Source organism: Narcine bancroftii, chromosome 5, assembly GCF_036971445.1.
Source record: "Narcine bancroftii isolate sNarBan1 chromosome 5, sNarBan1.hap1, whole genome shotgun sequence".
Classification (NCBI taxonomy): Eukaryota; Metazoa; Chordata; class Chondrichthyes; order Torpediniformes; family Narcinidae; genus Narcine; species Narcine bancroftii.
The window spans coordinates 217258249-217270694 of NC_091473.1; the positions used below are offsets into that span (position 1 = coordinate 217258249).

At 48.4% G+C, this 12446-nt stretch overlaps 1 protein-coding gene across 4 annotated transcripts in view; it reads left to right on the plus strand.

Moving 5' to 3' along the window:
• The window catches only part of LOC138764854 (uncharacterized), a 100518-nt gene that overhangs the window by 43915 nt on the left and 44157 nt on the right, over nucleotides 1-12446 (plus strand). For 3 of the 4 annotated variants that reach the window (XM_069941208.1, XM_069941210.1, XM_069941209.1), the window contains exons 20-26: nucleotides 40-224; nucleotides 1259-1316; nucleotides 2331-2491; nucleotides 3559-3616; nucleotides 4509-4690; nucleotides 6573-6630; nucleotides 8070-8254. In XM_069941208.1, coding sequence (XP_069797309.1) covers nucleotides 40-224; nucleotides 1259-1316; nucleotides 2331-2491; nucleotides 3559-3616; nucleotides 4509-4690; nucleotides 6573-6630; nucleotides 8070-8254 — 887 coding nt within the window. The remainder of the gene's footprint in view (nucleotides 1-39; nucleotides 225-1258; nucleotides 1317-2330; nucleotides 2492-3558; nucleotides 3617-4508; nucleotides 4691-6572; nucleotides 6631-8069; nucleotides 8255-12446) is intronic. The other variant, XM_069941211.1, reaches the window with a different exon arrangement.

The following is a 12446-nucleotide window of genomic DNA, read 5'->3' on the forward strand; positions in this document are numbered from 1 at the left end:
ATTTTGACTGCTGTTTGGAACTGACTCTTCTGTGTCCAGTTGCAGGCAGAACTCATGTCCCTGCGCAGTGAACAGGAAGAGACCAATACCGAGAACCAAAAGCTCAAACTGACCAATCAGGCACTGGAGACGAGGCTGGAGGAGATCCAATGGGAACTGCAGGAGGCTTGGGATCAGCTGAAGATCCTCCAGGAGGAAGCAGCAGAGCAGGAGGAGAAAGAAGGGTGAGGGTCTCTACGCACATCACTTCACAAATAATGTACACTGCACACTTGTGCATGCGCATGCACACACATATGCACGCACACACACACACACACACACACACACACACACACACACACACACACACAAACTCACCCCCCCCCACACACACACACACACACACACACACACACACACACACAAACTCACCCCCCCCACACACACACACACACAGACGCACACATGCGTGCACACACTCACAATCCCAAACACACACAAAATCATACACTCACACCCACACAACACTTACACATCCAAACACCCATACATACAAAGTCACACCCACTCACACCAACACACACACCCACACATATACATGAACAAACCCATACACACTCTTATCTACACAAACATACATAAACAAACTCACACACTCACACCTACACACTCACACCCACACATCCACACACACACACACACACGAGGATATCTGGCAAATAATGACATCAACAACCCATGTTGTATCAGGGACTGGTATGGGGACATCAATATCCCTGAGCGTAAAGCCCTGCAAAATGTAATGGACGCAGCTGAGGACATCACAGGCAAAATCCTCCCCATCATTGAGAACATCTTTAGGGAAGCTGCTTTGGAGAGCAGCAGCAATCATCAAGGATCCACAACACCCAGCACATGCATTGTTTTCACTGCTACCATCAGGAAAGAGGTATCGGTGCCACAGGACTCGCATCACCAGGTTCAGGAACAGCTGCTCCCTCTCCACCCTCAGACTCCTCAACAACAAACTCAATCAGGGACTCATTTAAGGACTCTTACCTTTTCTCTCTGTATTGTGCAGCCACTTTGTTTACTTTCTTTATTTGTTTACATAAGTATGTTGAGTACAGATTTTTTTGTACTACCAATAAGTGATAATTCTGCCGCGCCCACAGGAAAAAGAATCCCAGGGTTGTATATGATGTCATGTATGCAATCTGATAATAAATCTGAAATCTGAATGCTCTCTACTAATCATCCTGCGGTCTCATTACAGAGAGCGGAATCAGTCGCTGGTCATTGAGCGGGCACTGGCCGATGAAGCTGCTCAGCAGGTAATGAGGGTTGACGTGGCTGGAGAAAGAGGGAGTTGGGCCACGGCCTTTGTCTGCCTGGCCTTGAGCTTTGATTCAAGTCACAGGGTCACACAGCATGGAACAGGCCCTTCGACCCAACTTCTCTGTGCTGTTCCAGTTGCCATTCTGGGCAAGTCTCACTTGCTGGCATTTAAATTTTAAATTTAAATTTAGGCATTCAGCATGCTAACGTGATTTCGTCCCATGAGATCATACCACCCAATTTGCACCCCATTAACCTTCATCCCCAGTATGTTTTAAATGGTGGAGGAATCCGGAGCCCCTACAGGGAGAGCGTACAAACTCCTGACGGACAGCGTGGGATTCGGTCCTGATTGCTGGCGCTGGAAAGGCATTGTGCTAACCACTAACATTTCCAGACTTTCCTGTTCATAAATCACTCCAAATATCCTTTATACCCACTTTAACAGCCTTATCTAGCAGCTTGATCCAGACACATTCCAGCCTTTGGGTGAAAATATTGCTGTTCAGGTCCTTCTTAATTCTCTCCCCTCTCACCTTAATCCTATTCCCAGAATTGACTAGTCTGCAGAATTATCTGTGAGCATTCACTTTATCCCTGTCCTTCCTGACAACATCCAGGTACACCCATTGCAACCAAATGACCCCCTTCCAATAGCTGTGTGACCAGATCTGGACAGTGAGCACAGGAGCAAAGAGCAGTGAGGGCTCATATCCCTTCTGGACTCAGACAACAGGCTTGTGTGTTGATCTAACTAAGAGAGAAGGAGTTGGACAAAGAGAAGCAGGAATGGGCATGAGATGTGGAAAGTAGGATAGATAGATAGAGAGTGATAGAGAAAAAACATCAGGCAGATCAAAAGATTGAGCAAGTGAATAAGTGGGTGATTGAGTGAGGGAGAGCAGAAGAGATGAAGATGGAAACCAAGGGTATTATTGGGCAGCTGGCTGCCAGTAGACAGAGAGGTTTTGTTTTTGACTGCTGTTTGGACTTGACGCCTCTGTGTCCAGTTGCAGGTGGAGCTCATGTCTCTGCGCAGTGAACAGGAGGAGACTATCACCAAGAACCAAGGGCTCAAACTGACTAATCAGAAGCTGGAGATGAGGCTGGAGGGGATCCAACGGGAGCTGCAGGAGGCTCGGGATCAACTGCAGATCCTCCACGAGGAAGGGTGAGGATCTCCCCACACACACACACACATTGCATTTTCCTTGCTAACACCTTGCACATGGTGAACCTCTCACCCACTGTGAACCATGCACATACCCATGACACAGTGCACATTTAACATCAACTACTCTGGTATATGCTTGCCTACTCCCTATTCTCCCTCCCTTCCCATTCCCTCTGTCTTCTTTCCTCCAGCTGTCTGCCTGTTCCCTCTCCATTCACAGAGCTATCTACGCTCACCCTGCTTGTAGGTATACCCTCCTTCCCTTATCCACCCATTCTCTCCCCTGCCCCATCCCCCCACGCCCCCCTCCCCATTTTGCTCAGGCGCCGGTCTACATTTTGCTAATACTTTGATGAAGGGATCAAGCCTGAAACATTGTTTATGTATTTTTATCTTTATTATATAAGTACACTGTTTGACATGCTGAGTTTCTCCAGCATTATGTCTTCACTTCATTCATGGTGCCTGCAGACTTTTCTATTTTATTCCGCGCACTTTACATTTTCTTTAATAAACCTTTCACACTGTGCATACATTTTGTCTGCAGGAAATGCAACTCCCATATGGAATGCTGTGTCATGTGTGTACCAGTCCCAATGCAACTGGATCTACTCATTCTTTTATACTGCAAACTCACTGAATATTGTGTGCGTGCCATTCATTCTGAACAGTCATCCCTTGCTTGTCTTCGAACAGCCTGCACATAGTGCTGGAACTCTGTCTACTCAAGCTCGCTTCACTGCCTCACCACATACACCACCCCCAATACTGTCTGCTCCCACTGCCTACACTCTGAATACACTGATTACACTCCCAGCACCATGTATTAACTCTGTGTTGAGACCCGATACAATATACACCACTGGACAGAGTAAGTGGACAAGTCAGACACCACACTGATGTGGTTACAAATGTTTTCAAACCCCCGAGAATCCTTGAGGAACAAGATCAGGGTCTTCTTCCTGGATTTTGGATTGAAGGTCCAGGGCGTGATGGCATCTGATAATTAACGTCATCACTGACACTTCTCGCATCATGATTGCTCTCATTTCATCATCCTACAGACAGCAGAGCCGATCACTGGGCATTGAGCGGGCACTGGCTGATGAAGCTGCGCAGCAGGTAACAAGGGACAGGCACAGCAGGGAGTCAGGTGACAGTCCGTGTCTGCCTGGGCTTGAGCTTTGGTGTGTGGTCAGGGTCATACAGTCACATGGGCACACAGCATGGACCTCATCCGTTCTGACCAAGTTGGCACTCTAGACAAGTCCCAGCTTCTGGCGATTGGTCCATATCCTTCTCAAAATTTCCTCTCCATAAATTTGTCCAAATGTGTTTTGTCCCCACTCTAACAGCTTCCTCTGGCAGCTTGATCCACACACGGACCGCTTTCTGGGTGAAAATATTGCTCGCCACATTTTTCTCAAATTTCTCTCCACTCACATTAAACTTGTGGCTCTCATTTCCAGAATTGTCTAGCTTGCAGAGGAAAAAAAACGGTGAACATTCACTTTATCTCGGTCCTTCCTGACATCATAAACCTCTACAAGTCACCCCTCAGAAACTATGCTCCAGGGAGTATAGAGGCAGCCTATCTGACTGTCATCCCGTCCCTCCGACATCCAGATGAATCTACTTTGCACCTCTTCCAACTCACTGACCTCCCTCCTATAGTTGGGCATCCCGATCTGCACAGTAACCACAGGGCTCATGTACTCCCTCTGGGTTTAGAATACAGGCTGGGAACTAGTTTCCTTCATAGGAAGTGGGAGCAGAATGAAGAGAGAAAGCAGGATTGGGAGGACAATAAAGTGGGACAGATAGATAGAGGGTGGCAGTGAAGAAAGAGCAGGACAGATAGAGTGAGTGAGTGGTGGAGAGAGAGAGAGGAATCAGAGTTAATGGAGAGGGAGATGAAGGAAGTTATTGTGAAAGGGCAGCTGGCTTTACATGGACTTTGAGCCGATTTATTTTTCACTTGATTGGACCCAGTTCTTCCATTTGATCCTCCCAGTTGCAGGCAGAGCTCACCTCTTTGCACAGTGAACAACAGGAGACCAGCACCATGAACCAGGAGGTCAAACTGACCAATCAGGAGCTAACGACACAATTGAAGCAGTCTCAGCTGGAACTGCAGAAGGCTCGTGATTGGCTGGAGATCCTCCAGGAGCAATCGGCTCATCGAGAGGAGAAAGGGTAAGAAACTCCCAGGACGGGAAGGGTCACCTTTTGTGATTGCATGGTTACATAGCCTTCAAGTTCTGGTGCTCCCAGGTCCCCTGCCCCCACCCCCTCAGGATTGCTGGATGTATTATGCACAGCTTTGCCTTCCACCCTGTCTGGCGTTCAATAAATGGAGCAGAGGCTCCACCTGAGCTCAAGTTTGTGGTCCTGAATCTTCTCCCATTGGAACAGAAGTTGGCAATCCTTCACTTGGAACCTGTTCATCCATTCACTGGATACATTGTTTAATCCAAAAATTCTGACCTCTGAGTTTTCCTTAGGCTCTCACTGGTATCCTATTTCCATCCAGGAAAAGCAAAGTTCACCTTCGCCTCTAAAATTGGGCACAAGATCCTATTTTTCTTCAGTGCCAGAGCACTAAATTATTCACAGTTTTGTTGCAAATTGCTTGTATCTATTTTTCACTGTAATCTGAGGTGAGCTTTCAGGATGTAAATCACCCAAAGCTGTTCATCCATATAGTGTTGTAAAGAGACAAGTAACATTCGGTCAAGATCATCTTGAACATGGAAGGGCACACTGACTTTGATCCACTCACCCTGTCAGTGAATTTGTAAAACTTATGGAGACAGTGTTTGCCATATTTATCCAGTGTTTGAGATGCAAGCTCCTGATCTCAGGAGCTTCTAGGTGGTCACACATCACTGCTGCCCAGTAGATGATACGTTTTGCAACAGGTCTGATATCTTGATCTTCGAATCTCAATTTTCCAATTAACCAAAGGGTGTTGCACTGAAGGTGTAAATAAATGTCATTATTAATGTCTGGCCTTTCCCAAAAGTTGGCTCCCGGGATATGGGCAGTGGTCTACATTATCCAGGGTCTTGCTATAATACATGAGCAGCAGGGGCTGCAGAGGGCTTCTGAGTGTAGGGCCCATTCTCACCAGTGCTTCAGTGAACGAGTTGATATCTCTGGATTTGGCCTCCGAATACGCGCAAGTGCATGAATCAATTGCACACCGTCGCTCCATTGCTGAGGTTTGGGTGACCTTGGATCTGGGGTGTGGTCGCTGTAAGCTATGTTCTAAAGTTTATCTCCAATCCCGGAGGTTTGTTGGAGGTGAGGTGCAACTTTGGGGTGATGAAGTTTTGGGCCAAATCGAGGAGTGGCATTTGAGCAGATGCAATAAGGTGGGGTGGGGGGGGACATTGAGTGGGAGGCTGGGGAGAAGCATAGAAGAAATTTTAGGTTGAAACCCTATCACTGGGTTTTCCCTTTCCTCTATAAATGACACTCACCAAGAGCATTGCTTAAATAGGGCTTAGAGAATTATCGAGAACACCTGCCATCTATCACATAAGATCTTTGACGTACTACCACCAGGAACAAGATATAGGAGCATCAAATTCAGCACTGCCAGGCTGGGAAATAGCTTCTTCCTGCAGACAGAGAGGCAGATGAATGTCATCCTGTCATCCTGTGTCTCATAGAAATGAAATAGGTGAACTAATCTGAAATATTTATACATAATTATTTTTGTCTGGTTGTACAGTATGTTAATAAATAAACGCAAACTTGAACTTTATTCAGACAAAGGTGAGAAGAGGGAGAGAGGAGCCTAAAAACTGTTTGGAGTGGAGTGGGGGCAAAGAGCTAATAAGGTCCGGTACAGATGAGGGTGGGATAGATGGAGAGCCAGGTTTCGGAGGAGACCGGGGAGAGGGTGAGGATGAAGTGAGAACAGGAGTCGGTAAGATAAAGATGAAAATAGTGAGAGCAGGTCGGAGTGGAGTGGGGGGAGTTCCCAAAATGCAACAAACTCTGCCAGAAATAATCCTGTCACTTTTCCCGCAGCTCTTCCTGTGCGCCTGATGCTTTATTTCTGTTGCAGAGTGTGGGATCGGTCTCCAAGAGGCGAAGAAGTGCTTTGCCCTGAAGCCATCCAACAGGTAACAACGATCGGACGCAGCAGGGCTAGACAAGTGGATTCACCTCCAACTCTGGGTGATGTGAGCAGGGGGATCCACCTCTCATTCCTGGGCTCAGACAGAGGCCTTAATCACATGCAATGGAATGAGAATGGGGAGAGTAAAACAAAACAAAAGGCACAAAAACTATAGATGCCTGAATCTTGACTCAACCATGGAGGGAGCTACGGAAAGAAATGGTCTGTCAACGTTTCAGGTTTAGAACGTAGAAATTGACAGTAAAGTTCATGCCCTTTAGCCCACATTATTGCGCTGACCCAATAACTTACTCTAACAAGTGTCTAAAATGTCCCTATTGCATAACCTTTCATTGTTGTCAGATCCATGAAACTATCTAATAGTGTCTAAAAAGATCCTATGTACCTGCCTCCACCACTGTTGTTGGCAGCACCCACCATTCTCTGTGTGAAAAATTTACCTCTTACATCCCCTCTGTACTTACTCCCAAGCGCCTTAAAACTCTAGCCCTGTTGTAAGCCATCTTAACCGTGGGGCATCCAAAAGATCAATGCCTCAGTTTGGACGCTTTGTTGAGACTGAAGAAAAAAAGGGTGATATCAGAATCAGAATTTATTGCCATGAACAAGTCATGAAAGTCAGTGTTTACAGCAGCGTCGTAGATCAAACATTCATATTATAACGATCTTATGACATTATTATAAAAAATATCAATAATACTGCACGTAATGTAAGGCAGTATCTTATTCAGGAATCTGATGGCAGCGGGGAAGGAGCTGTCCTTGTGTCGCTGAGTGCTCATCTTTAGGCTCCTGTACCTTTTTTCTCCCAATGGTAGCAGAGTGAAGAGGGCACGGCCTGGGTGGTGGTGACGTCCTTGAGGATAGAGGCGGAGACACCATCTCTTGTAGATCTGCTTGATGGAGTGAAGTCTGGTGCCTGTGATGTCGCAGGCTGAGCTAACAACCCTCTGGAGTTCATTCTTGTCCTGAGAGTTGGCCCCTCCTTACCAGGCAGTGATGCAACCAGCCAGAATGCTCTCCACAGCACACTTGTAGAAACTTTCAAGAGTTTTCGGTGACATACCGAATCTCCTCAGACACCTCACAAAGTATAACCGCTGGTGAGCCTTCTTGGTGATTACATCAACATGGAGGTTCCAGGACAGATCCTCAGAGATGTTGGCACCCAGGAATTTGAAGTCTATCAAGTCTATGCCGGTGATCCCAAAAATCGGTTTTGGGGGGGAAAGAGTAAAGGCCTCTATCCTCAAGGACACCACCACCACCCAGCCGTGCCCTCTTCACTCTGCTACCATTGGGAGTGAAGGGAAAGTGTGAGGTAAAGGGAAATTGAATGAAAGGAAGAGAGAAAAAAAATGAGAGGGATATTTACTTTCGACTGCTGATTGACCCGACCCCTCTATGTGTTCCTCCCTCCAGTTACAGGAGGAGCTTGTGTCCCTGCGCAGTGAACAGGAAGAGACCAGCATCAAGAACCAGGAGCTCAAACTGATCAATCAGGGGCTGGAGACGAGGCTGGAGGGGATCCAACGAGAGCTGCAGGAGGCTCGGGATCAGCTGGAGATCCTCCAGGAGGAAGCAGCTCACCGGAAGGAGAAGGAAGGGTGAGTGATTCCGAGGAAGAGTTGGGACATGCAGTGCATTTAAATCCCGGTTTTCCTCAGGCCCAGTGTGCCGAGCTCATCCTTTTGCCTTTTACTTGGTCTGGTGTTCAGCAGTGGAGGTACTCACTTGAGCTGACATTTGTGGCCCTGAACCTTCTCCCAGCAGCCAAACAAAGGAGCAGACATTGTCTATCCAACACTTGGAATCTGTTAATGCATTAATTGGATTCATGGTTTAATCTGAGGTTCTGAACTATTAGGTGCCCTTATCTCACTGGATCCCAGTTCCCTGCAGAGAAAGGCAACCAATCATGTCTCCGTCCTGGCACAAGTGCACCCATCTCTAAGGGACCCACATTCTACCCCAGCTATACTTTCTACTGATTTCATGTTCCTTCCAGATTACATTTTAGTTATTTAATTGAATCCTTTTCCAGCTTTTCCACTCTACTGGATGTGTACTTTTCCTTGTACTAAATAAGTATTTCCCTTGACCTCAGCCCTGTCTTTCCCTTGGTTTAAGAGTTGTTGCATTTTTGCATTGTGTTTTGGATGTACAGCACACCACTTCCTCCTGTCCACTCCACAGGAATGACCCTTAGCTACCTGTTAACTATCACTTTAATTTCTTATCCCACTCCGTGTCAGTCCTGTGCAGTTACACCAAGGCCCAGTGCAACCTTGAGAAACTGCACCTTATCTTCCACCTGGACATGTGGCGCCCTTCTGTCCTTGACAGTGTATTCTCCAGCTTAAGGTAACTAATTTTCTCCATGTCAGAACAGGCAAATTAGGCTGAGTTAACTGTCTGTGGCATTGACTTTGTATTTCCCACAGCCCTGCTATTTATTTTCTTTGGCTTGGCTCGCGGACGAAGATTTATGGAGGGGGTAAATGTCCACGTCAGCTGCAGGCTCGTTTGTGGCTGACAAGTCCGATGCGGGACAGGCAGACACGGTTGCAGCGGTTGCAGGGGAAAATTGGTTGGTTGGGATTGGGTGTTGGGTTTTTCCTCCTTTGTCTTTTGTCAGTGAGGTGGGCTCTGCGGTCTTCTTCAAAGGAGGTTGCTGCCTGCCGAACTGTGAGGCGCCAAGATGCACGGTTTGAGCCGATATCAGCCCACTGGCGGTGGTCAATGTGGCAGGCACCAAGAGATTTCTTTAGGCAGTCCTTGTACCTCTTCTTTGGTGCACCTCTGTCACGGTGGCCAGTGGAGAGCTCGCCATATAACACGATCTTGGGAAGGCGATGGTCCTCCATTCTGGAGACGTGACCCACCCAGCGCAGCTGGATCTTCAGCAGCGTGGACTCGATGCTGTCGGCCTCTGCCATCTCGAGTACTTCGATGTTAGGGATGAAGTCGCTCCAATGAATGTTGAGGATGGAGCGGAGATAACGCTGGTGGAAGCGTTCTAGGAGCCGTAGGTGATGCCGGTAGAGGACCCATGATTCGGAGCCGAACAGGAGTGTGGGTATGACAACGACTCTGTACACGCTTATCTTTGTGAGGTTTTTCAGTTGGTTGTTTTTCCAGACTCTTTTGTGTAGTCTTCCAAAGGCTCTATTTGCCTTGGCGAGTCTGTTGTCTATCTCGTTGTCAATCCTTGCATCTGATGAAATGGTGCAGCCGAGATAGGTAAACTGGTTGACCGTTTTGAGTTTTGTGTGCCCGATGGAGATGTGGGGGGGCTGGTAGTCATGGTGGGGAGCTGGCTGATGGAGGACCTCAGTTTTCTTCAGGCTGACTTCCAGGCCAAACATTTTGGCAGTTTCCGCAAAACAGGATGTCAAGCGCTGAAGAGCTGGCTCTGAATGGGCAACTAAAGCGGCATCGTCTGCAAAGAGTAGTTCACGGACAAGTTTCTCTTGTGTCTTGGTGTGAGCTTGCAGGCGCCTCAGATTGAAGAGACTGCCATCCGTGTGGTACCGGATGTAAACAGCGTCTTCATTGTTGAGGTCTTTCATGGCTTGGTTCAGCATCATGCTGAAGAAGATTGAGAAGAGGGTTGGAGCGAGAACGCAGCCTTGCTTCACGCCATTGTTAATGGAGAAGGGTTCAGCGAGCTCATTGCTGTATCTGACCCGACCTTGTTGGTTTTCGTGCAGTTGGATAACCATGTTGAGGAACTTTGGGGGGCATCCAATGCGCTCTAGTATTTGCCAAAGCCCTTTCCTGCTCACGGTGTCGAAGGCTTTGGTGAGGTCAACAAAGGTGATGTAGAGTCCTTTGTTTTGTTCTCTGCACTTTTCTTGGAGCTGTCTGAGGGCAAAGACCATGTCAGTAGTTCCTCTGTTTGCGCGAAAGCCGCATTGTGATTCTGGGAGAATATTCTCAGCGACACTAGGTATTAATCTATTTAGGAGAATCCTAGCGAAGATTTTGCCTGCAATGGAGAGCAGCGTGATTCCCCTGTAGTTTGAGCAGTCTGATTTCTCGCCTTTGTTTTTGTACAGGGTGATGATGATGGCATCACGTAGGTCCTGAGGCAGTTTTCCTTGGTCCCAACAAAGCTTGAAAAACTCATGCAGTTTGACATGCAGAGTTTTTCCGCCAGCCTTCCAGACTTCTGGGGGTTTCCATCCATTCCTGCTGCTTTGCCACTTTTCAGTTGTTCATTTGCCTTGTATGTCTCTTCCTGTGTCAGAACCTCATCCACCTCTAGCCTTAAGGGCTGTTGAGGGAGCTGGAGCAGGGCGGATTCTTGGACTGAGCGGTTGGCACTGAAAAGAGATTGGAAGTGTTCTGACCATCGGTTGAGGATGGAGATCTTGTCGCTGAGGAGGACATTGCCATCTGAGCTGCGCAGCAGTCGCCAATGTCCGCGCTGAGCTGAATTCGCTTGGCGAGGCTAGTCCACCACTCATTTTGGATCTCCCGGAGTTTGCGCTGAAGATGGCTGCATGCGCGACGGAAGGCTTGTTTCTTCTCTGGCCAGGACGGCTTTGTAAGGTGAGCCTGGTGGGCAGCTCGCTTCTTTGCCAGCAGCTCCTGGAATTCCTGGCTGTTATTGTCGAACCAGTCCTTGTTTTTCCTGGAGGAGAAGCCCAGTACCTCTTCAGTGGATTGCAGTATGGTAGTCTTCAGCTGATCCCAGAGGGTTTCAGGGGACGAGTCCGTGAGGCGGATTGCATCCTCGAGCTTTGCTTTGAGGTTTGCCTGGAAGTTTCCTCTCACTTCATCTGACTGCAGATTTCCAACACTGAACCTCTTTCTGGGGGCTTTACTGTTCCTGGACTTTGGCTTGAAGTGAAGGTTGAGCTTGCAGCGAACCAGCCGGTGGTCTGTGTGGCATTCCGCGCTGGGAATGACCCTGGTGTGGAGCACATCTCATTTGTCTCTTTCTCGCACCAGGATGTAGTCCAGGAGGTGCCACTGTTTGGATTGGGGATGCATCCAGGTAGTCTTCAGGCTGTCCCTCTACTGAAAAAGGGTGTTTGTAATGACAAGCCGCTGTTCTGCGCAAAGCTCCAACAGGAGGCGCCCATTGTCGTTGCACTTGCCGACACCATGCTTGCCCAGGATTCCTGGCCAGGTTTCTGAGTCTTTGCCGACGCGAGCGTTGAAGTCGCCAAGGATGACAACCTTGTCGGCTGTAGGGGTGCGTTGAATGAGGTTGCGCAAGTCAGTGTAGAACTTGTCCTTTTCTCTTGGTTCCGCCTGGAGGGTTGGAGCATAGACACTGATGAGGGTGATGCGACGTTTGTTTTGAAGGGGGAATCGCATGGACATGATCCGGTCTGAGTGGCCTGTCGGGAGGTTTTCGAGTTTGGAGGCAATGGAGTTCTTGACCATGAAGTCTACACCAGATAGGCGTCGTTCATCCAAAGGCTTGCCAGACCAGTAGAGTGTGTAGCCTGCACCGCGTTCTTGGAGGCTGCCTACATCTGCCAGGCAGACTTCACTGAGAGCGGCTATGTCGATGTCAAGTCTGAGGAGTTCATGTGCAATGAGGGCAGAGCGACGTTCAGGTCGGTGGCTGTCAGCCTTGTCTAGCATGGTTCTGATGTTCCAGCATGCTAGCTTGAGTTTGTGAGCATCTTTTGAGGGGGAGGACGTGGAGGGGGAAGACGTGGAGGGGGAGAACGTGGAGGGGGAGGACGTGGAGGGGGAGGACGTGGAGGGGGAGGACGTGGAGGGGGAGGACGTGGAGGGGGAGGACGTGGAGGGGGAGGACGTGGAGGGGGAGAACGT